Below are 25275 nucleotides of genomic sequence, written 5' to 3'. Positions count from 1 at the left end.
GGCTATTTGTCATTTTAATCCATACTTGGTGCTTCAGGCCTCTTTGTGGAGGCAGAAAACTACAATTTCTCCTCCTTTTCCGTTACCTCAACAGGAAGGAAGAGGTCACACAAAATTAAATTTCAACAAGATCAAAGCAAGTTAGCCCCCCCCCCCCCCAAAAAAAAGCCCTCACAAGCCAAGTCTTCTAACCCAATTTTTCCTTTCCCTGAAAAACAGATTTTGTAACAAGGAAAATCATACTGGTATCATGCTAGCTTTCTTCGTATATGCTAATGGTGGTGTCAATAATACTAAACACCCAAAATTACAGCTGAGAGAATCACTGCTTTTTTTGGTTTGGAGGCCAAACTGAAAAATTGTGGGAGGAGAAGGACTCAGTGTGCCAGACCCCAAAGATTCACACAATTCCATAGTAGTGGACATATGGACTCTATAGCTGCAAAAACAGGGCTTTTGGGCATCAATGATTCCAGCGCCTCCAACTTCTCACATTGACCCACCTCCCTTCTTTGTCACACTCTCTAACACCCCAGTCTAAATGTAAATCTGATTGCAGACTAACACTAGTGCAATGTGATAGTTAAAAATACTTTGTTAGTACTTTACATCCTCCTACTACTGTAGGAATATTAACACATTAGAGGTCATTGAAAAACCAGATGTCAGGGGTGGTTATATGTCGCATGTCTTGGTGTGAATTAGGGAGTCTCACCTCATCTCCCAGCAGGCCTTGGATCAAGTCAACCCCCTTTATCTGAAGACACCCTCCCCCGTCCCAAACCCTGAAGAAATTTGGATTCAAACTATGCAGATTGCATTCTGAGCTCTTTGGGGGACCACCTTCCCAGCTGGCATTGCCATTTCCAATCCTGCTCTTCATTCTGGAGTAACCCATTCAGAGTGCTGACCACCGTCCCTGGGAACACCACTAGTCAGAACCAGCCTTTCCTGAACACAGGATAGATGTGAAGACAACTGCTAGATGACAGAGATGGAAAAGGCTCATCTCTGATTAAAATTCTCAAAAGACTGTTCCTTACTGTATATTTCATCTTCCCTTTTTCCCCTCTAAGGCCCATCACGTTAACACTTTCCAGATAAATCATATTTGCATTGCAAGGTTTCTAGAGGCCTGCCTAGTCTAGACTAGAAGAGGTGTGCCAGTAGGGAGAGTCCCGCCATCTCTATGGGAACTTTCCCACAAAGTTTTCACGTAGCTTATTCCTCTCCCTGGTGCTAACTTCAGAATGAAGGAAATGAGTCTCTGACGGGGCCCAGGAATGCAGAGGGTTCTGGTGGTAGAGTTCCCAGGGCACTATGAGATTGGAGTAAACTCCACTGACTACAGCACATATGACAGAGTCAAAACCTCCTGGCTTCCAGCCCCCCTCTCCTAGTGATTAAAGCAGTCAGGACTCCTGGGTTCTATGTCTTGGTTGATCAGCTCCCTCCGTGGCTTTGGGCAAATCATTTCTTCTGTGCTTAGGCTTCCCCAAGGCCAAGTGGGAGATTAGGGGACTCACACACTTTGGAAAGGGATTGGAGTGTAAACGGTTTGTAATAGTGATTGAAGACCCTCTCTGTTTCTCTTTGGAGAAACCAGCTCTCAAGACCAACCTGCTGCATCAGCTGTCTTGGCCACTATTCTCATCCAGGAAAGCCCAGCCAGCTTTGCAGTTACATTCAGACACCCGAAAGCAGGGAAATGCGATTCCCTGTGCACCCTAGCAGAGATGGGTGCTGGACCATGCTGTGGTCTGAAACATCAGCAGGGTAGGGGCTTTCCCCTTCCCCCCGGCACAACTATTCAATTGCTGGTAAAATGAGGCACCAAGGAGGAGGAATGTGGTTCCCTTAGTAGCGAGCCTCTCCCAGATCTGGCTGCTCAAGGTATTTTTAGACAGGAATTGTCGCCTGTCTAGAAAAACCAGAACTTCAGGGGCAGCCAGCGGTGACTCACGCTGCGCAAGCCTGGACAGCAGGGAGAGGGGGTAGGTCCTGGAACTAGGAAGGTTTTATTGAAAAGGAGACGCCCTCGCAGGCAGGCAGGGAGTTAGCGGGATGCCCCACTCAGGCTGTATTTCGAGAATGAGGCTTTTTTTCTATGGTGACTCAGATAAGTACAAGATCAGAGGCATCAGCTCTCTAGCTGCCAGGCCACCCATGGGTGGGTATGCAGCGCAGTTGAATGCTCACAGAGCAAGCAGCCACTGCTCAATGTTAGGGCCAACACGCTGCTACAATTTGACAAATACCTGACCTAACAGCAAATGGGATTTAAACACGATCCCCCTGCCCCACCCCTACACAAGGTTTGGGAAATGAACTGGCTCATTTGTTTGCACACATCACTGCCCTCTGCTGGATGGCATTAGAAGTGCTCAACTATGTGACATTAGCCCTATACTGCCAGCAGCTAATGGGGACTCTCTTTAGCTGAGGTGGGTAGAGGGCTGTTTGAGGAAAGGAAGGCTCAGCGAGTCCTAGCCAGCTGTTCCTGTACAATTCTGAGCAGCTAGGCCATGTGACATAGCAACAGTAAGAATAGACACTACACATGCAATAACCTATTCAGCTGCCTAGTGTGTGATGCCAGGCTGGTAGGGGACCTGCTCCTGACACCCCCTGACTCCACACTTGGGGAGGAGACATGTCTTTGCGTGCCACCCCTCCCCCAGCTCTTCTTACAACATGAACAGGAGAAGTTAAATGAATATGGATTTTTATACAAGTCCCTCTTCCCCAATCCCAAGCTGGAGCTGAACATGGCATTTCCAAGCCATGAACCCGGCACCACAGCAGAGCACCCACCAAAGTTCTGATAAGGGCCAGCTACGTGGCTGGTGATGTCCCAAGGGAGGCAGAGAGGCCTGAGGACAGACATGAGATCCACGCTGGCAAAAGGCCAGGAGATACAGTAGATACAAAACCTAGCTGTTGGCACTCTGCTAATCAGCTGGGTGGCATTTGAATGTCTCCTGAGTGGCTGCACTAATGCTCAGTTTACAAGGAACATGGCTGCAAGCATCTGAGGTGCTAGCAATGCATGTAGCGAGAGCGCCCCTAAAGCAGGGCTACCTGACTTTGGAAGCCCGGGGGGGGGGGGGGGGGGGGGGGGGGGAAATGTTACTCTCAGCACATGCCAAGGGCTGCAACTTATGCATATACATGCAAACAGCTTCTTTTACACTGATGAACATGAATGCAAAGATTAAGGCCAGACTACACAACACACAGGCTCCATTTAAGTCAGTTCTGCTGATATTAATAAAATGCAATAGTTACCCCCCAATTTCCACCCACCACTTTTAATGAGCAATGACAGTCCAAGAATTTTTAACTTTTAAAACACATTTCAACAGATTATATTGACTCCTTTTTGTTTTGACTCCCATCCGCAGACCAGGTGTTGAGCCCCGTGTAAACCCAAACTGCACCGCGGGCCGCAAACAAATGCGCCGTGGGCTACGTATTGACCAGCCCTGCCCTAAGGCAAGGGTGTTTGGACAAGGAGAGAGCCCAGCACATATCAGGAGTGGAAAGGCAGAGGCCTGGCTGAAAGCTCTGGAGAAGGCAGGTCTCACCTAACCAAGCAGCACTGCTGGAGTGGAGCTGGCATCTGATTCAGGACCATTTGTTCAAGAAAGATGTGTGTTATCTACTAAATAAGGCTTTCAATTCTAAACTCCAGTTCTCAGCCAGTGACTCCAAGGGCCTGCACCCACATCACTCCTGTTTAAAAACAGTTGGTAAAATTAACACCAGATATTCAGCCTAGAACCAGATCTACACTTGGAAGGTCTTGGTGGCACAGCTGTGCTAGTATGCGATAATGGCAAAGCTTTCCTAGTGAGGATGCAGCTCGTATAAGCCAAACTGCACAACTGACAGTACAATGGTGTCTGCACTAAGGACTTTGGCTGGTACAGCTATGTCGGTCGGGGATTGCATCTCCTCATACCCCACGCCAACATATCAAGGTCCGACAGAAGTCTGTAATACAGACCTGACCGGGGGCAGGTGTCAGAAGGGGCAAAAATAGCATTGCATCATTCAACGCTTAGCCATCCAACCCAGGCAGGCTTGGGATGTGCCAAGCCACTAAAGAAACAGATCACACTTGAATTCCCAATTAACACACATGCTCAAGAGACAGTATTTCCAAAAAGACTCGCATCCAGACAAATGAGGGCCAAGCCCGTGTTTGAAACACAAATGTCTGGTGCTGCTCCAAGTGAAGTCAATGGCAACACTCTCCTGGTTTTTACTAGGAATTAGACTTTAGACAACCAGGTCAAAATGTGCAGTAAGAAACTTCCCATAACTTGTCGAGTAACAGCTGCATTTTTATCTCTAAGGTTTCTCCCACACAGAGTCAGCAATTCTAACAGAAACAGGCTTTTTGGTCCAGTAAGGGCATGATTTTCAAGTTAAACTAGTCATATTCATTTGAAGGAGAAATAGGCAGCCCAATCCCTTTGAAATAGCTCATCCTCTGCAGCCTATACAGGTGCACTTATAGTGCTACATCCCAGAGCCCGGAAGCGAAGTGATTAGTCAGTAACTAACCACTGAAGCAGGGCTACTTAACTTTGGAGGTCCCAGGGGCCACAATGATACTCACAGCACGAGCTGAGGGCTGCAACTTAAGTGTGGTTGCATGTACGTGAAAATATATATGCAAATAGCTTCTTCACACAATGCCCCCAGCACTCCGGAAACCTGCTCCCTAGGGGCTAGAAACGCCAACATCCTGTACCCGTTTGTTCGAGGTAGGGTTGCCAAGTGTCCGGTTTTGAACCGCACAGTCCAGTATTAGAGCTTTCTGTTCAGGAAACAAATTGAGAAAATATAAATGAGAAAATATAAATGTCTGGTATTTTCTAAATAAGATGTAATGTCAAGTGTGTCCAGTGTTGAAACCATCTGGCAACCCTAGTTTCAGCCAGCTTGTCCGCTTGCGCCTTTCACCTGGGAGATGCTCACTGTTGTGGAGCATGTTTCCAGTGGAAATCATGTTCACAGGATCCCACCCGCAGGCTGTGTGTTGAGTCCCATGTAAACCCAAACTGCACCACGGGCCACCAGCAAATGGGCTGTGGGCCGCATGTTGAGTAGCCCTGCACCTGTGCACTTGCGAACATGTGAGTGCTAACAGGGAGTTTAGAGAGGGAGTTCTCCAGGTAAAGGAGAAGCAGATACAGGACTCTTGAGGGAAGCGTGTGTTGTTATTGAGGCTTTATTACTGTGTGTTGAGCTTGTGTTTGTGAGTGAGGGTTGATGTGTGGTTTTTTGGTTTTGTTTTTTTTCCCCTGTGTTTGAGAGTGAGGCTTTTCCACGCCCCCTCCCTCTCTCCTTCATGGAGTTTATGCTGTGATTGGCTATGATTGGTAGGGGGTGTGATTGCCTGTGATTGGCAGGTGGAAACTGTTGGCTTCTAATTAAAGTTTGAATTCTAGAAGTTTCTGCTGATTGGCTGAGCCTTGGTAGGGGGAGGGGCTTTCAGGCACTCCAGAGCTTTATAAGGCAGCGGGCAAGTGATCAAGGAGCTTGCGAACAGGTGAGTGCTAACGGAGTTTAGAGAGGGAGTTGGGAAGGGCGGGAGGTTCTCTTGCCTTTCTTTTTAAATCCCTTCTCCAGGACAGCAGCGATGGATGGTGATGGGTCCGCTGTTGTTACCTGCACAGCGTGTGCCATGTGTATCTTCCTCCCAGAAGAAAGAACGGATTTCATCTGCACCCTTAGCAAGTTTGCGGATGGCACTAAGCTAGGGGGAGAGGTAGATACGCTGGAGGGCAGCAATAGGGTCCAGAGTGACCTAGACAAATTGGAGGATTGGGCCACAAGAAATCTGATGAGGTTCAACAAGGACAAGTGCAGAATCCTGCACTTGGGATGGAAGAATCCCAAGCATTGATACAGGCCGGGGACCAACCAGCTAAGTAATAGTTCTGCAGAAAAGGACCTGGGGGTTACAGTGGATGAGAAGCTGGATATGAGTCAACAGTGTGCCCTTGTAGCCAAGAAGGCTAATGGCATATTAGGTTGCATTAAGAGGAGCATTGCCAGCAGATCCAGAGATGTCATTATTCCCCTTTATTCGGCACTGGTGAGGTCCCATCTGCAGTATTGTGTCCAGTTCAGGGCTCCCCACTACAAAAAGGATGTGGCCGCATTGGAGAGGGTCCAGTGGAGGGCAACCAAAATGTTTAGGGGGCTGGAGCACATGACCTATGAGGAGAGGCTGAGGGAGTTGGGTCTGTTTAGTCTCCAGATGTGAAGAGTGAGGCGGGATATGATAGCAGCCTTCAACTTCCTGAAGGGAGGTTCCAAAGAGGATGGAGAGAGGCTGTTCTCAGTAGTTACAGATGGCAGAACAAGGAGCAATGGTCTCAAGTTGTGGTGGGAGAGGTCCAGGTTGGATATTAGGAAAAACTATTTCACTAGGAGAGTAGTGAAGCACTGGAATGGGTTACCTAGGGAAGTAGTGGAGTCTCCATCCTTAGAGGTATTTAAGTCTCGGCTTGACAAAGCCCTGGCCGGGTTGATTTAGTTGGGATTGGTCCTGCCTAAAGCAGGGTGCTGGACTTGATGACCTTCTGAGGTCTCTTCCAGTTCTATGGTTCTATTAAAGTGAAATCAGTGTATCTGGTTTTCATGGCCCAGCACAAAAACCTTATCCTGCAGCTTTACAGTCGAAATCAGAAAAACATTACAATGAGATTTAATATTGTACATTATAACAATAATAGTGGTTAAGTCACATTGGATTGCATCCCAAAGTGAGTTTTCAGAATTCGCCTTTGAAATCAGAGAGTTCTGCTTAAAAAATAGTCAGTCCCACAAAAAACAACTTCACGAGTGAGACTCCCCGAAATCATGACATTTAAAACAAACCAATGTAATAACCTCCTTCCCCAATGTATTATTTACTCTCTGGTTTTTGAGCCTTTAAGGACACATTTTCAAGCTTTTCTTGGTAACTACAGAGGCTAGCATCTCAGCTTTATCATTTTTAAGAACAAAAATTCTCAGACAACTATATGGCTTCAAGAAATGCACTACATATCCCTAGACTTGATAAAAATTCAAAAGCTAACAAAATTTACATGTGCAAAATGGGCGAATAACTTAAAATGGTCTAAATTTCACACACACAAGCACTAGTGTTCCCATATTGACTTTAATACTATCTTTCTCAAATTGCGGCCACCAGCAGCTTCTCTAGTGGCTACCACCCCCTGAATTGTCCTGATACCTGTACATTATAGCAGGGGTTATGGGAGTGAAATGGGTAGAGCCCTGCACAGGTACAAAATTGGTATCTGCAGCCACATCTGCAAAAATGATTTGTGGCTATCTGCACCATCAGATATGAAGTGGATATCCACAAATTTTCAGGGTTCTAGGTACAAAATTTGTATCTGCAAAAATGATCCATGGATATAAAGCAGATACCCATGGATCTGCAGGGCTCTAGAAAGGAGGTCAGTTTCCTTTTACAGAACCCAAACCTAACAGCTGTTAGCACAGAGCAAACTACCAGCTCAATAACAGGGTAGCACCCAGGTCCTTCATAAACTGTGTCTGCTGTTATCAAAGGATAACACAAGAGGTTATCTACTGTCCTTTTCATGCAGGGCTAGAATAGGCTTTTGATAAGAACAAACACATTTGAAGATAGGACACCTGAAACTTAACAGCCTCAGGACAGTCACACTTTTTCTTCCTTCTCAAATCCTTGTTAAGGCAATTAGTTTATAAAATGGAGATTAACTGAAGGAAGGAATTAACTGCAGGACACAAGAGAGCGCATCCTTGTCCTTCCTGGCAAAGGGGGAAATAGAATAGTAAGAATCACTACAAGTATAAATCTGGTAAGAAGAACCAAGTGTGCCATGCCTAGATGCTGCTTTTTCCCCACATGGCCAGTTCATCCTTATTGCCCTTCCGAGTCAGATGAGAAACTGCGTCCCATCATGGAGGATTTTCATGGAAGAGACTTCAAAGGTAAGGGCTCAGTCTGTGCTGCATAGACATTAAAGATTTGCTTTCGTGCTCCAGGCCAGGTTTACCTACTCAACTGTCTTTGGTAAGCATGCTTCATGCCAGCTAGCTGTGGCCCTGCACCCCAGATGTGGCTGCATTAGCCATGTGATTAGAACTTCGCATAAGGCTTCAACATGCTTTAGATTAAAAGGTCACTTTATGATCCTGATTCCAATCTAACTCAGTGAAATGCCCTTAACTTTAAAACTCAAATTTACACCTCTAAGTCTGCAGCAGGCCCAGACACTTGTGTGCACCCTTTTAAAAAGGCTCTCCAACACTGCTGTACAAATATATGTTTGTACAGTTGTGTTGGAATATATTTGTACAGCAGTGTTGGAGGAGAGCCTTTTTTAAAAGGGTGCACACAGTGTAGTGTTTTCCAAATGGTCAACCAGTTTTCCCTCATGTTTGTATTTATTTATTTACTTTGCTGACAGTTTTTTCACTTTTTTGGGGGAGGATTGGCCAGTTTCCCCCCAAAGGTTCCGTGGCCAAATAAAATTGGGAAATGCTGCTCTCATGTAAGCTTCTGGGGGCACCAGCAGCATCCTGGTTGAGACCCGCACTAAGCACCCTCTACGAGTTCTTAAGCATAAATATAAATCTTGGTTGTGCCCCACCCCACCCCAAGATAGAATATGTTCATGATATTCCCCCATTAATCACTGGATGCTATTTAACCAGTAACAAAAGGCAACAGATGTACACAGCAGCCAATCCGGATTAGGTGTTCAGATCATTTGCACTGCCAAACAAAGAACAATTCAATCCCTAGAAATGGTCTCCATGAGTAATGAAGGTCAGGGCTAGACTTTGCCAAAGAGATTTTTTTTTAAAAGGGAAGTATCCAGGTTCCAGTTCAGATCCATTAATACAAACAGCAGAAGATTGATGCAAGCACTTTGCATCAGACACCAACCCAGAGAGAATAGATAGAATTTCTATCCTTGTGCCATCTGTACCAGCTGTCAGAGATTTACACTTAAGAAATCTGTTCCCAATAGAACTAGCTCAAATGGTAGCTTTCAGAGCAATAGCAAAGTCTCCATTATCATTTGTAGCAGGCTAGCACCAAGGACACAGTTGAGTCAATCTGGTGTCATCCCCCAAGAATTTGTCATTAAAAAAAGAATAACCCCTCAAGGCAGGTAATTTAGCAGATACTCTCTGCTCTATCCTTAAAGGGGATGGAGGGGGGGGGGGGGGATTATAATCCAGCCAGCCTAACTCCTGGAACCTAGAAAGATACTAAAAGAAACTATCAATCAATCTGCAAGTCCCCAAGCTGTGGGGCCAACAGAATGTTCGGGGGGGGGGGGGGCAGAGACACAGTGGTGCCTGACCTAGGGCAACACTCATAGGGGGCAGGCAGACAGCACCATCCTATCCCACTCTGCTCCACTTCCCTCCAACTTCTGCTACTGCCTCCTGGCCATGGCTCTTGAGGGAGGGTGGGGAAGGAGGAGAGGTATCACTCACAAATAAACCAAAAAAAAAGCAGCTTGGGGACCACTGACCTAGAGGAGAATAGAATTATAACTCTAGCCAATACAGATTTATCAAGTACAAATTAGGAATGTAAAAGTGTAACTGGTTACACAGTTAACTAATAAGCATCAGTTTATTGGTTTCCATTACAGCAGTGGTCACCAACCATTAGACTGGGATCTACTGGTAGATGCTAGAGCCTCTGACAGGTGATCCTGATGGGTTTGGCCAAGAGGATATCAAGGGCAGCACGTCAGCTGTCCCTCCCCCCACTGCTGCAAATCTCCTGCCCTTTGCCTTGGAGCTGCCCCTCCCTGGGAGCCTCCTGCTATAGTACAGAGCAGGGAAAAGATAGGAGGGGGCACTGATGTATTGATGCTCCTACCCTGTACAGGCAGTCCCCGGGTTACAGGGATCCGACTTACATCGGATCCCTACTTACTAACGGGGTGAGGCAACCCCGCACTAGCTGCTTCCCCCCAGCAGACCAGGGAGACGCGAAGCTAGCGCCCCTCCCTCCCCCCAGCAGACCAGGGAGACGCGAAGCTAGCGCCCCCCTCCTCCCCCAGCAGACCAGGGAGACGCGAAGCTAGCGCCCCCCTCCTTCCCCAGCAGACCAGGGAGACACAGAGCGGCTTTTCTCAGCAGACAGCTCAGCTTGAGAATAAAGGACTGAGGGAAGTGAGGTGAGGGAGAACAAAACTGAGCTCTGGAGAAATGTTTGGCTAGAGTTTCCCCTACAATATGTACCAGTTCCGACTTACATACAAATTCAACTTAAGAACAAACCCACAGTCCCTATCTTGTACGTAACCCGGGGACTGCCTGTATTGTATCTTCACAGAACGGAGGGTGGCACAACAGGGCTTGGGATGCAGGGGGTTTGCTGGCTGCTCTTGGGAATAGTGCAGGGTCACAAGGCAGGGGTGAGCCTGTGTTAGCCCCACTGCACCCAGGAGCCACCTGAGATAAGCAGTGTCCAGCTGGAGCCAAATCTGATCCCCTGCCCCAGTCATGAACCCCTTCCTGCACCCCAAGCTCCTGCCCCAGGTTCAGCTCAGTGCCCCTCTCACATTCCAAATCTCTTAGCCTAAGACCAGAACTTGTGCCCCAATCCTCTGTCCTTGCCGGGTGAAAGGGAGGGAGAATGGGGGAGGGAGGGAGGACTGAGTGAGATGGGGCAAGGCCTCGGAGAAGGGGTAAGGAAGGAGGTGGGGCAGAGGTGTTTGAGGAAGATCCTGGATTGCAATTAAATTCAAAAAGCGATCTTGTGCTTTAAAAGGTTGGAGACCCCTGCGCATTAGTTACACGCTGGCTCATTGGCTGCTCACCCCATTCCCAAGGAGCTGGCTGCATTGTGGGCTCTGCAGTATAAAGGCTGTATTTAAGCTTTACACTGAAGAGTCCATAGCCCGTGTAACCTTGTAACCACTAGGATTTTAGCAGTGTTCATGGTTACATTTTGTAATGACTTGATACATCCCTAGAACAATCACCCAAGCCAAATCAATTTCCTTCTTTCTTGGGGTAACTGGCCAGGGAAGCAACAGATGTGATACAGCTTCATTTTAGCAAGGTTTTTGACACAGACCCACAATGACATTCTCATATGCAAATTAGAGAAATGGAGTCTAGATGAGGTTACTATTGTATGGGTACACAACTGATGGCTTTCCAAACAAATTGTTACCAATCGTTTGCAGTCAAACTGGGAGGGTGCATCTCACGGGGTCCCTCAGAGGTCTGCCCTGCATCTGCTACTACTCAACATTTTTTATTAACAGTTTGTATAATGGAGAGGGAGTTAGAAAATTTGCAGGCGGCATCAGTGTTGCAGGCATTTTGGGAAACTGGATCAGAATTCAAAAAAGACTGGCCAATTGGAGCATTGATGAAGCAAGATGAAATTCAAAAAAGTGAAGTGACAAGTACGACAACGAGGAAGGAAAAACCAAATGCACAGCCACAAAATGTGGAATAGCTGGCAATGTGTTCATCCTGATGAAAAGGATCTGTGGATCACAAATTGAGTCTGAGCCAACAATGTGATGCAGTGGCAACAAAGCTAAATATTCTGGGATGTGCTAATAGGAGCATTGTATATAAGATATAGGAGGTAATTATTACTCTACTTAGTACTGGTAAGGCCCCACATAGACTGTGTCCACTCTGGGTGCCACAGTAGGGAAGATGAGGACAAACTGGAGAGCCCAAAGGACAGGTTTGAGTCACAGAATCCTAGACATGGAAGGGATCATGAGATAGGTCATGTTTAGGAAACCTGATCTACAAGGAACAGTTAAAAAAAAATCAGGCACATTTATTCTTGAGAACGGAGAGCTAAGGAGACACCTGATAACAGTCTTCAACTACATTAAGGACTGTTATAAAAAGTACCATAATCAATTTTTATCTGCATCCAGGGAAAGTAAGACACAAAGTAACAAGCTTAATCTGCAGCAAGGAAGATTTAGTTTAAATGTTAGGAACAACTGTGTAATTACAAGGGTAGCTAGACTCTGGAACAGGCTTCCAAGAGAGGATGTGGAATCCCCATCACTGGAGATTTCCAAGGACAGGATGGACACACCAGTCAGGGAAGATCCAGGTATACTTGGTGCTGCATCACTGCACGGGGGCTGAATTTGAAGACATCTCATGATCCCTTCTATTTCTAGGATTCTGTGATTCAGACCACCTATTAGAAGACCCCCTTATTGCAGAGATAAGCTTGAAAGGGAACCCTAAAGTTTTGAAAAAACAGAAAGATCTCTCTCTCAAAAACGTTTACCATTTATAATTTTTATGCTAATGGCAAGAAGGGATCATGATTCTGAAGCAGATAGGCATGGTAACACCAAAACCAACTGCTCCTGTTGGACAAACATTTTCTCTGTAGCCAAAGGCTAGTAGGCACACAATTTGTCAGACTAGTACTGAAAGGACTCAGGATTTAGAGTTTCCTGGATGAAAAAGATCCTTTGGGTATCTGCATTTTAAGTTTCCTTCCTGTATCACTCCTGTGTACTTTTTTCACAGTGATCTTTGACAAAAGTGAGCTTTGCAATATAGAGCCAGAGTTAATCAGCATGGAGCTTTGTTAACTAAAACTAGTCCTACCCCCAAAAGATCTAGTTTGTGCCTTCATTATCCCCTAATCTCTTTGCTGAATAGACTACTCTTTACCTTGAAAGCACAGCCTAACACACCTTGGATTGCTACCAGCCAACACCATTGGCAAACGCACACCTTCTTTCAGTCACAAACTTTTCCGTGCCTACAAAGAAGAGGGAGGGCAAATGTGTGTGTTGGTTGAACCATCCTGTTGTCTTCATATTAGCTACTTGTCTCCGCTTGATTTTCTTGATCTCATATTATTGGACAAGACTTCACTCAAAAGGCCAGTGAATATATGTCTCTATAACCCTTCAATGGATGAAAATCGTGCACTTCCCAGATCTGGTTGAATACCAAGTAGTACAGTTGACTTCCGATAATCTGGCACCTTTGGGACCTAGGTGGTGCCAGATTATCAGATATGCCGTAGTATCGGGAGGTACTCTGGCGGGGGGTTATGACGGGTCTTCTGGGACCCGCACTGCATCCAGGGGGTGGGCAGGGAATGGCACGGCAAGGGGCAAACCCTCTGCCATTTTGCAGGGAGGCGGGAGAAGACTGCAGCAGTTATCGCCGAGCAGGGGAGTGAGGAGCAGTGCTGCAGGACCAATTCGGAAGCCCCTCAGCTGCTCCGCCCCGCCGCTTCCCCAAGTCCACTGCTGCCGCTGCTGAAACCGAGGAGCAGCGGACTTGGGGAAGCTGCAGAGCAGAGCAGCTGGGGTGCTGCCAGGTTGATCCCGCAGCGCCACCCCTCACTCCTCTGCTCAACAATAACTACTGCAGTCCGAGGAGCCCGCTCCCCTCCCGGAAACTCTCGGCAGCGGCACGGGGCTTGCCCTGCCTTCCTGCAAAATGGCGGAGGGTTCGCCCCTCTCTGAGCCGTTCCCCACCCACCCCCCACCCGGTCACAGTGTGGGTCCTGGCAGACCCGTCACAGGGGTATAATCCTCTTCCCCCCTTCCCTTTTCCAGCCGTGAGCGCCCATGTGGCTCACAGCAGCTTCAATTGTCCGGAGCACTTCTGGGTTCCAGTTGGTGCTGGACTATCAGGAGTGCCGTACCACTGGATGCCGGACAATTGGAGTTTTACTGTATTTGTGAAAATTTGGTCCAATACAATCTATGCATTCACTTCAATACAATTCACAACACTGCCTAGTCATTTCCAGCCATAAACAGAGCAATTTGCCTTTGCATAGCAAAGGTCTCAAATAGTTTGGTTCATGAGTTTTGAAAGCCATATTTGGAGTCAGGAAGGAATCCCCCACCCCAAGCTAGATTGGGGGAGACCACAGGAAGGGTCTCACCTACCTCTGCAACATGGGACATGGGTCTCCTGCAGGTTTGAACTAGAGTCAATGGTGGATTCAAATTATGATCTGAGAACGCCAGTGATTCAGCCAGAATTCAGGAGTGTGCAGGCCACAGAGCCTCACCCGCAATATGCACAAGGGTCAGACAAGATGATCATGATGGTCCTTCTGGCTGTAATGTTTCCGAGTCCAAGTGTCTGCTTGGGTCTATCGTCCTGCTCAGAGTAGGTTTAACTATGGCTCTGCATGTTGTCAGCACAGTAGCCTTACCAAGCCCCATGTTGAAGTCACACACTGAAGGAGCAGAAACAGCTGCTAATCAGACACAGCAGAAACCTGCAGTGAATTGGTCACCAAACAACCCAAAGTTCATTGGAATGGAGAGACTGGAATTGTGCTACCAGCCAGATGCCTGCATGCTGCTGGCCCATGAGGATTATTCTGGTGAAGAGCATCCTCAGCTCTGGGTTGGACAAGCCATACAGTTCCCACAAGAGGCAAGGCCACCAAGTTTTGCTCATGAACACAATCTTTCCTACAACGAGCTGTGATTGAGGCTGCTGGCTGGAGCCCTGACCACCTCTGAACAAGCTGCCCAAGAAGCCTAGAAGGGTTACATGGACTTAGGCCTTGCCATCTCACTCAGACGAAGTCTCGAGACAGCACAATCCACCAGCTGCTAACGCAGCCAGGAGGCACCGTCAGCACCACCAGCCCTCCAACACTGTCCTGCGAGTCCTCCTCACGCCGCCTCCCTGACCAAAAACGGGCAGCAATTGTGTTGCTGTGAAAAGCGACAGCTTCTCTCCCGGGCACGGGCGGAGCAGAGCACTCAAAGCCCGCCAGCCAGTCACTCTGCAATAGCGACCGCCACTTCCCGCCCCTCCTCCCAGTCCTAGTCGCGGCTCGCTCGCCCCGCCAGCCAGTCACTCTGCAATAGCGACCGCCACTTCCCGCCCCTCCTCCCAGTCCTAGTCGCGGCTCGCTCGCCCCGCCAGCCAGTCACTCTGCAATAGCGACCGCCAGTTCCCGCCCCTCCTCCCAGTCCTAGTCGCGGCTCGCTCGCCCCGCCAGCCAGTCACTCTGCAATAGCGACCGCCAGTTCCCGCCCCTCCTCCCAGTCCTAGTCGCGGCTCGCTCGCCCCGCCAGCCGGTCACTCTGCAATAGCGACCGCCACTTCCCGCCCCTCCTCCCAGTCCTAGTCGCGGCTCGCTCGCCCCGCCAGCCAGTCACTCTGCAATAGCGACCGCCAGTTCCCGCCCCTCCTCCCAGTCCTAGTCGCGGCTCGCTCGCCCCGCCAGCCAGTCACTCTGCAATAGCGACCGCCAGTTCCCGCCCCTCCTCCCAGTCCTAGTGGCGGCTCGCTCGCCCCGCCAGCCGGTCACTCTGCAATAGCGACCGCCACTTCCCGCCCCTCCTCCCAGTCCTAGTCGCGGCTCGCTCGCCCCGCCAGCCGGTCACTCTGCAATAGCGACCGCCAGTTCCCGCCCCTCCTCCCAGTCCTAGTCGCGGCTCGCTCGCCCCGCCAGCCGGGGGAGCAGTGGCGCCGAGTCACTGCTCAGACAACCCCCAGGACGCTGGCTGCGCGGGGGAGCAGGCGCCCTTGGAACGAGCCTGCCCGCCCCGGACTCACCTCTCTCCTAGTGTTGTACTTCAGCCCTGGGTCCGCGGCTCCCGGGGAGGGCAGATACTCGTTCGTGTCTCTCTCTCCGGAGAGCCGAGAGCTCCGCATGCTCCCGGGAGACGGGGGTGACGTTGACCCCAAACTCGTGGAAGTTTTCGGTCCCAGCGCAGTTAGTGCCGCGTTCAAAGTCCGTCCTGCGGGCCTCGTTGCCCAGGGCCCAGGGCCGATCGGTGTCACTGAAACTCGCAGGCCGGGTGCGGCCAGTAGCGGAGAGGCCGCGGTTTGGGTATTTCCTTCCCCTGTGATCACCCCACCACTGGGGCCCTGGGCCGTCGTTCCCCTTTTCGCCTCCCTGCCTTGTTTGTCTGGAGTTTTCCTCTCCCCCTTGGGCTCAGGTAGTTTCAAGGTGTGGCCAGGTCTCTCTCTCTGCGATCACACGAGATTATCTCGCCTTGGCCCCTCCCCTCTCTCGCCTTCCTCCTGGCAGCAGGTGAAAGCCGCTGGAGAGGCCCTGCCCCTGCGAAAGGCTCATTTCGCAGCTCCCTTCTCTTGCAGACTTGCTGCTGGCGCCTCTATCCCTGTGGCACACGTGGAGCTAGTAGTGCCTTGTGGGGTACCACACACGCTGGTGGGGAGTGGTGCAGATAATTGATTGTCAAGAACTAGAAAAGTTCTTGGCTACTCAATTAATTAGATGTATAGGAACACACCAACCCCCTTCAGCAGCATAGAAGTAAACACCTATGCATGAGAAAGGAACCCAGCCAGCTAGTAAATCAAAGCATCAGAAAAAACTTTATTTCCACCTTCCGCAAAACCCTATCAAATCTGGGGATATGTGGATCTCTCTCACACAAGTGTGTTTTGTACCAGTGTCACTTATTTTGGTAAGGAGTAACTTTTTAAACCAGACTCATTGCACCCATTTCTTCAGATGAGTGGAGCAAAAAGGAGAAAACCCCCAATTAGACTTGTTTAGCTGACTCCCCTTCATGTACGAGAAGAGCTGTGCCAGCATAAAACAGCTTCATATCACTGCAGCCACAATAGGGAGGTTGTACAGTTTAACAATAATGGAATTGTTAAAGCAGTACCCCTTTTGTGTGCAGCTAAACTCTGATGAGCTGAGGGAAGGCATTTACTTGGTAACAGTTTCAGGGATCCAAATGCCTTCAGCACCTCTTTTTTGGGTCTCTTAAAAATGAATGAATTAAAGGAGGTCATTAAATACAAAAGCATGAACTGAGAGCCGAAGCCATGATGTTCAGAGTTAAGGTCCTCAAACTATGCTGTGTCCATATAGTCAGAGGTTACGGCTTAACAACAGGTGGGTGCAGTGGGATTGACTGAATCTCTCCAAATACTCCAAAACTTTGGGGAAACTCTGATCTGGAGCCAGATTTTAAAATTATGTCTGGGGCCTATTTATATTGAAACTCTATCCACTGCCCTTTATTTACAGAGCAGGTGAAAAAAAGGGGACAAATCCCCGAACTTGCTTATTTTTAATCTCTTAAGATCAGGGATGGCTTAGAAAAAATGAAACAGGGATTCACCTACATTTTTCAGCTCCTCTCCCCTAACTCTTTGATCTTCCTCTCCGACCATTCACAGAGCCTCTTCCCTCCCAGCTCTTAGGCCATGTCTACACTACAGAAGCTGCTGTGAGCATAGATAGGTTGGTCAGAGATGTGAGGAGATCTCATCTGTGATCGACATATAGCTATGTTGGCAAAAGTCACTAGTGTAGATGCAAACCTGTGCATCGATGGGTAGAGATTGTTTTGCTCGAGGAGGCTGGAATAAGGAATACTCCCTGTAAATCGTTCTGACTGTAGATCTAGTCTTAATTCTGTTTTCCAGACTGGGCATGTTACATACCAATTTCTGATACATTAGCAAAACCCATGGTAGCTTGGTCCTGGTTCCTGCTGGGTCTTTTTCACATCAGTTGGTCTCTTCCCCTCTAGGATCCAGCCTTAACCACCAGGATGCAGTGTTTGTAGCGGGGGAAGTGTGATCTCCCATGCCCTGTTCTTTTATATTCCTAAAAACACTACGGGTGCATCTAGACTGGCAAGATTCTTGAAAGTAGGAATAAAAGATCCTCCGGAAAAGGGCTTATTTTCTGGAGAATCACGTCTAGACTGGCGCTTTTCTCCGGCTTATCCCCAAGCCGGAAAAAAGCGGCAGCCATGTAAATGCAAATGCCGCGGGGGGGTATTTAAATGCCCCGCGGATTTGCAATTCCGACTGGTCTAATCTTCATCCCTTTTCCGGAAAAGGGATGCAGTGTAGACACAGCCCAAAGGAATACAATGAAAAAAAATGAACACATTATTAAACTGACAAATCAGATTTAGTACTGTACTCACAGATCCTGTGCTCTCTCTGCTGTTTTCTAAAGACCTTTCAGATTGCAAGTCTGCCGTTCTTATTCCCTCTACTGTGTACGGTTCTTGCAGCCCAGTTGTGGAAGATCTGTTCCTATGATTTATTTTTTGAGTACATGCAAACCACAATGTACATGGCTCCTTCATATAAAAGCCTTAACTCCCTCCCCTGCCTCCTTCACTTGCTCCCTCACAAGCCCCTCACATCTCAATCCCTTCCAGGAAGGTAGCAAACCAGGAAGTATCCCCCGACAAAGACGTAACCCTTCGAAACCCAGGGGTGTTAGTCAGCCTGCTGAAACTGATAGTCTCAGGAGCAGGTCAGGCTTGTGGGTGTCATACACAGTATCATGGAGGGCTGGCCCAGAGCCAGCTGTTGTGCAATACATGGCTGTGTATTTCTACCAGATACCCTGCCTCGGGAGCCACACCCAAGGGGGTGCCTGCTTAAGAGCAGTTTCTGTATTACATGGGGATAGAAGCAGAAGACCATTTCCTAGCCAGGCACCAGCCTCCCTAAATTGATCCACTGCCCTCTTCAGCCCCTCTTCAGAACCCACATTGAGCCAAATGACTTTGGTGGAAGCAGAAGATGCTCAAAGCCATGTATATTTGCCTCAATCCCAGGTTACTGATTCTGAGCCCCTGCAGTGCTTGCTGATGTCACCTGGAGCAGCTTCCTTGTGATGTCAGCTTCCTTGTGCTTATAGATGAACACTTTCACCTACTGTGTGGAGCAGCTGTCTGCATAGGAGGCAGCAATCTAAAGGATCTGGGGGGGGGGGAGGGGAATGTGACAATGCAAAGGAGATAAAGAGGAAGGAGTCAGAGTCCCCTGGCTAATTTCAGTTTTCAGTTCTAGGGGCAGGGAGCTGGCTGGATCTGAACTTCATTGCAGTAATGGTGTCAGGGCCACTCGCCACTCTGGCATTCCGAATGCAGAAGCTGGGGGCCTGCAAAGACTTTAAATATACCTTGCCACTACAGGCACTGGTTACAAAAACTTCCCCCAGAATCATAAATGCACAGATTTTGGGGGGTAGCTGCCACCATCAAGTGATTTTTATTCCTAAAACCCAGCATGAACACTTGAATTCACCCACAGGAGTTCCCCAAGTTCATTTGCCCTACAAACGCTTGAAAAAAAGAAAAGAGGAAAACAAGCTGCAGTCTGAGGCATGCTGACACACAGAGACAGACAGATCTCATGTACCTTCCAGGACACAAGATTCAAATTGTCACCTTAAAATAGTGATTTTTATTACAAACCAAAAGATATACTTAATAAAGCACACTTGGTTGCTAGATGTTACAGAGCAACTAAGGAAAACAAATTGAAACACAGAGAAAATCTCGGAACAATGCTTTGAAGATAACAAATGACCAGACATAAAGAATAGAGAGGGATTCCCACTACCCACAATGTTTTAGTTTATCGTATTCCTTTGAAGCATCAGAGATGGCCACGGCTGGAGATGGGACACTAGAGTGGGAGAGCTAGTGCTCTGAGGTGACAAAACATTCTTTTTGTCTCAAGTACTTGGCTGGCTGCTTCTTGCTTACACACTCAGGGTCTAACCGGTCACTATATGTGGGGACCAGTAGCAACTGGTGAGGGAGCACATGGGAGTGTGTCACAGGCCACATGACCCTCCCCCCAGTCCAGGGAAGGACCAGGACAACTCTCCTCCAGCCCAAGCCTTGCCTCTCCCTGCCCTTGCTCTGCCCCCGCCCCATTTCTTCTCCCAGGGTCAAGGGAAGTGTGGGAACATGGTTCTAGCTCACTCTGCTCCCCCAGCCACATCGATCCACTTCCTACCAGTGAGTGCAGGGGCAATCTGCCCCCCCCCGCTCCCGAGAAGGGCCCGAGTTCAAACTGTTTCAGAGCTAAAAGAGCTTTTGCTGGAAGTCGTAAACTCTTAAGTGCTCTGCTCTTTGGGGTGGGTCATAAATCTAACCTCCAGCAGCAGCCACTAATACTCATTCTTCCCATGTACACTTGTGTGACAGCCCTACTGAAGTTCCAGAGTCCGGGGATGTTAAAAGGCATTTAAGTAATCATGTAACTCTTGAAAGTGTCAGCGGTTACATGGGGGAGGGACAGGCAGACACAGAGCCAGCTCCCTGCTGATACCATGATCCTGAATGTACCTGGGAACGTTAACCCAAGACCCCAGGCTCATACTGCGTACATTGCGAATCGGAGAACATAAGCAGGAGCAGCAGGGGGTGGTGCCTGGGAAGGGCAGGATGTGTGGAGTCAGATAAGCACCCCTCATCCCCCTGATGCATCCCCTCCTTCTGAGCCTCCCCACCATCAGCCCGCTCCTGTACCTAACCTCCCAGCCAGACCCGCCCCCACCCCCTCCCACCTCACATCTAGACCCTCATCCCGCTCCTGCACCCAACCTTGCATCTAGACCTCGCCACCCTCAGCCCACTCATGTACCCAAGTTCCTACCCAGATCCTCCTACCCTCAGACCACTTCTGCATCCAACCTCCTGCCCTGATAATGGATCAGGATAGATGAGGTAACTCTTAAGCTATGATCTTGCTGGAATAAATGGGATTTTTCCAATTTTTCATTTACATAGAATTGCTGATTTTTTTTTCTTTCAAACTGAGATGTCATTTTTTTCTTTCAAACTGAGAGTCCTATAGGCATCTGTATTCAATAATTTCATTAATACCTTGGATGAAGAAGTACAGAACACATTTTTAAAACTGGTGGCTGAAACCAAGCTGGGAGGGGTTGCAAGCACTTTGGATTACTTGATTAGAATTCAAAATTATCTTGATAATTAGAAAATTAGTCTGAAATCAATAAATTCAATAAAGACAAATCAAATGCACAACCACAAAAAGGGGAAAAATAGTTATCCAGCAATACTGCAGAAAGAGATCTGAGGATTACAGTAGTTTGCAAATTGAATATGAGTCTGTAGTGATATGCTGTGACAAAAGAGGTAAATGTCATTCTTGGGCATATTTACAGGAGTGTTGTATGTAAGACACGTGGCATAATTGTTCTGCTCTATTCAGCACTGTTGTGGTCTCCACAGGAGTACTGATTCCCATTTTGGGCACTTCACTTTAAGAAAGACATGGGCAAATCGGAAAGAAACCATAGGAAAGCAATAGAAATAAGACCTTTAGAAAACCTGGCCTGTGAAGAAAGATTGACAGAATTGGGCATGCTTAGTCTACATAAGAGGAAGATTGAGGGAAAGGAGGGACACAAGAACAGTGTTAGAGTGGTGATCAATTGTTCTCCTACCCTTGGTGGACATGGAGAACAAGTAATAGGCTTGGTTTGAAGCAAGGGAGATTTAGGCTAGATATTAGGAAAAGTTTTGAACTATAAAATGAGGTAAGACCTGGAACAGGCCATGTAAGGAGGTTGTGGAATCCCCATCATCAGAAGTTTTAAGAAGAGGTTAGATAAACACCTATCAGGAATGATCTAGGTTTACCTGCTGAATCCTGCAACAGCAGATGGGCTGGCCTAGATGCCTCTTGAGGGCTCTTCTCATCCTTCATTTCTGTGGTTGTGGCTTAAAAGGCAAAACCTTTGCAGTATGCTGTGAATTAGGAAAGGCAGAAGTTGCCAATTGCATTTTAACTGCACCCAAGTTGAAGGTCTTGTCTACGGCTATGTCTACACTGGCACTTGAAAGTAGGAATAAGGGATCTTCCGGAAAAGGGTTTATTTTCCGCAAGATCCCATCTAGACTGGTGCTTTTCTCCGGCAAAACCCCGAGCCGGAAAAAAGCAGCAGCCATGTTCATGCAAATGCCGCGGGGGATATTTAAATCCCCTGCGGAATTTGCAATTCCGAAGTGTCTCATTAGCATCCCTTTTACGGAAAAGGGTGCCAATGTAGACACAGCCTTGATGTTTCCAATGTGTTGTGTATTCTGAAACCAGACTAAATTGTCAGGTATGCTCAATAGTAACTGACAGACAAACATAGTTAAGGTCCTGTGTGAGAAATAAGCTAGAACCAGGTGTCCAGACATCTTGACTTTGTTGCAGGTGAAGTACACAGAACCTTGGCACTGTTCATTTTTTGCCAGTTCGTTACAAGCCAATGTACTCAACTGCTACTCAGCTGCATTGCAATTTTCTGCAACAAATCTCCCTACTATAGAAGAGCTCTGAGGAGGGTTTTCAAGGCAGGATCTCAGGCTTTTCGAGTGCCATAAATCAGTTCACTTTGTGGGCCATGACAGAGGTTCTGCATTGGAAGTATTTTGATGGAGAAGTTAAATTGGGATGCAGAATACAAGCAGTACAAGTACAAATACATATAATTCATTCATGCCTGAAAATAATCAGCATAACGGCTTTGCGCAAGAGGATTTTTCTTGCGCAAGAAGGGGCAGTGTAGACAGCTCCGTCTTGCACAAGAGCCTCTTCCGCAAAATGGCGGCTCATTAGTTATGCAAATGAGGCTCGGCAATATTCCACGCTGAGCCTCATTTGCATAGCTCTGGCGCAAGATCGCACGAGTATAGACACAGCCATAGACTGGGTGTATAAATAAATGTTGGAATAACTGTGGTGAAAGAAGAGATTTTGTACATTGGTGCTGGACATGTCCACCCATCAGAAAGTATTGGGATGCAGTTCTTAACCAAAATACCACAAATGGTTGGATATTTGTCACCAAAGGATTCTTTGGTAATCCTCTGGGGGCTTCCAGGCAGAAGCAGTCACATTAATTCTTCATTTCCTTTAATCTCTCATCTGCTAGTAGCTGAAAGGACACAGATAGCTTCTCATTGAAACAAGAAAAATATGAGACAAAGTTGCTATGGAAAAAGTAATGCACCAATTATAAATAGGGGACAGATACATACTTACATATTTGATTAATATTTATTCATAGTCTATTCATCTGAAAACAAACCATCACACCTGTCCACATTTTTGAATGTTAACATTTAATAGAAATGGCTAGTTGGTTAAATAGATGCAATCAGGGATTTCGCCCAATTTAATGAAATTATTAGTAACAGCAAGTCCTGGGAACTGTAAAGATGGTAACTCTGCAGCATGGTAACACAGGAGATGTGATGACTATTACTGTATAATGTTGCTCTAAACAAAATCTCACTATTGTAATGATTAGTGGTTTGTCATGGCCAGAATTTAAAACCTGTTACAACTTCCTAAGTAACTAAAGAGTTTTTTAAAAACTGCATGGATAGGAACACACCACTACTGGCAATAAAGGAGGAGCAGACTCAATAGAAGAGGATGGAAAGTCCAGTGGTGAGAAGGAATCTTGGTTAATCTGTTTCTATAACTGAGGGTGCCTCCTCACAGTGCCCTACACTTGAAATAAGATATGCAATTGGCGCTATGAAAATTGCATATCTTATTTCAAAACTATTTCAGAATAGCTTATTTAGAAATTTGGCACATCTACACAGCGCCAAATTTCAAAATAACCTCACTATTTCGAGTCATCCCTTATCCCACATGCAATAAGGCTTACCAGGATGGCAAAATAGCATGCCCGTTATTTTGAAAAATATTTGTAAATAATGGGTGGTTTGTGTAGACACAGGGTAGCTATTTCAGGATACCTCTGGTATACCAAAATAGCTGAACAGTGTAGACGTACCCTAATATTGAAAGAAAATCCAAAGCTGCATGAAAAGAGCAGGCTAAGACTGTTGTGATCCGCAGCAGCAGACGATTCAGTTTGCTTATGTCATATTCATTGTTCTCCTAGCCCTGCAAAGGCTCGTTTCAAATTATATTTGGGGGAAAAAAAGATCTTGGTGAAAACAGGAAAATGTACTGTGTGGAACTGCCCTGTGTGAGCGGCACCCGTCGGAAAGCTGTTTTGGAGGGCTTATCCCTATACTGCAGTGCATGACCGTGTTTATGACTTTGCGGTGCCCCATGCTAGCCCATGCCTACATTTAAATGGTCAACCCAGGAACTAGTAACTTTGAGAAACAGCAAATCTGGATTTAATGATTTGGGCCTTGTCTAGATCAGGAGTGGGGTGGGGGATGGAATTTTGTTAAAAGAAAAAAAATTGTGTTAGCTATTACAATCAGGAGGCATTATAAAATTATAATAATATTATAACTATAATCAGGGCTCACTAGCCGTGCTGTCCGGCAATCTGCGCATGCGCAGATCACCCGAACCCGGCTCTTCCAGGTTGTAATCTACAGGCGAGTAGATTACTAGTTTGTCATGCCCTGATTATAATTATAATATTATAAAACATTTCAGCACCTACCACAGTTTTTAACATCTTTAAGATGTATTGGCTGGGTGTGTGCCCAGGTGAGCTTGCACAGTCACTTGTGTAAAACAGAATTTACACATGGTGAAACATTTTCTCCCTGGGCAGGGTGAGAGAGAAAGAATGGATCATCCCAGGGATGCTAATGCCCTAAAAGGGGCTCAGATGCTACATTGATGAGGGCTGTAAGAACCTAACTAGAGCAGAAATACAGCACCTCATGAACCCCACAGAGCAGGGTGTATCTGCTATCCCCTTCCACAGGCTGCATCCTCCACCCTTTCCTTTTGCTAGAACTTCCCTGTATGCTTCCCTCAAGCACCATGGCTAGGTCTGCTCCTGTGAGCTCACAAAGAGCTAGGCACACTGGGGGCCTTCTAGAGGCAGCAATCAAGATCAAGTGGATGCAACAACAGGACTAGCAAACACTGCCGGGAAAGTAGGCTAGCTAGGCCACTGCCTAAACTTCCTTCCCAGTAATGAGCATGTGGGAGAAGGATCTGGCAATCCAACTTAATGCTGAAGTACAGCAAATGCTGCATGCAGCCAGGGAAGCAATATTGGTAAGAGCTATTTATAGTTACCTCTGCTGGAACCATCTGCATCACACCATGGAAGTGACCCAGGGTCTGGGTGGGCAACTGTCAAACACCTGCCTATGTCCTAGAGCAGTGGTTTTCAAACCATGGGTTGCAACCCAGGACTGGGTGGTGGAATGTCAGGCACTAGGTCTCATTGCTGCAGAGGGATAAGGTGACCAGTGGAGGTGTTAAGGCAGCTACCTGCCTGTCCTGGCACCAGGGGCGGCCTAGCTCCTAGGTCTGTGTGTGTGTGTGTGTGGGGAAGTGCGCACAGGGCTCTGAACCCTGCCCCTGCCCTGAGCACTAGCTCCGCCCCTCCTGCCCCAGACCTGACTCCCCCCCAAAGCTGGAGCCCCTTCCTACACCCCAAAGCTCTCATCCTCAGCCCCATCCCAGAGCCCACACTCTAGTTGAATTATGTTGGGTCACAGA

The 25275-nt window shown here is 47.5% G+C and overlaps 1 protein-coding gene across 1 annotated transcript in view; it reads right to left on the bottom strand.

Moving 5' to 3' along the window:
* The window catches only part of LOC142820461 (suppressor of tumorigenicity 14 protein homolog), a 50193-nt gene extending 34144 nt beyond the window's left edge, over window positions 1-16049 (bottom strand). Inside the window, exon 1 of the mRNA XM_075909308.1 lies at window positions 15607-16049. Coding sequence (XP_075765423.1) covers window positions 15607-15705 — 99 coding nt within the window. The 5' untranslated portion in view covers window positions 15706-16049. The remainder of the gene's footprint in view (window positions 1-15606) is intronic.
* Window positions 16050-25275: the final 9226 nt, after the last annotated feature.

Source organism: Pelodiscus sinensis, chromosome 26 (assembly GCF_049634645.1).
Source record: "Pelodiscus sinensis isolate JC-2024 chromosome 26, ASM4963464v1, whole genome shotgun sequence".
Taxonomy (NCBI): Eukaryota; Metazoa; Chordata; order Testudines; family Trionychidae; genus Pelodiscus; species Pelodiscus sinensis.
Note: the sequence above shows the minus strand (reverse complement) of the source record. Positions and strands in the feature narration are given on the sequence as shown.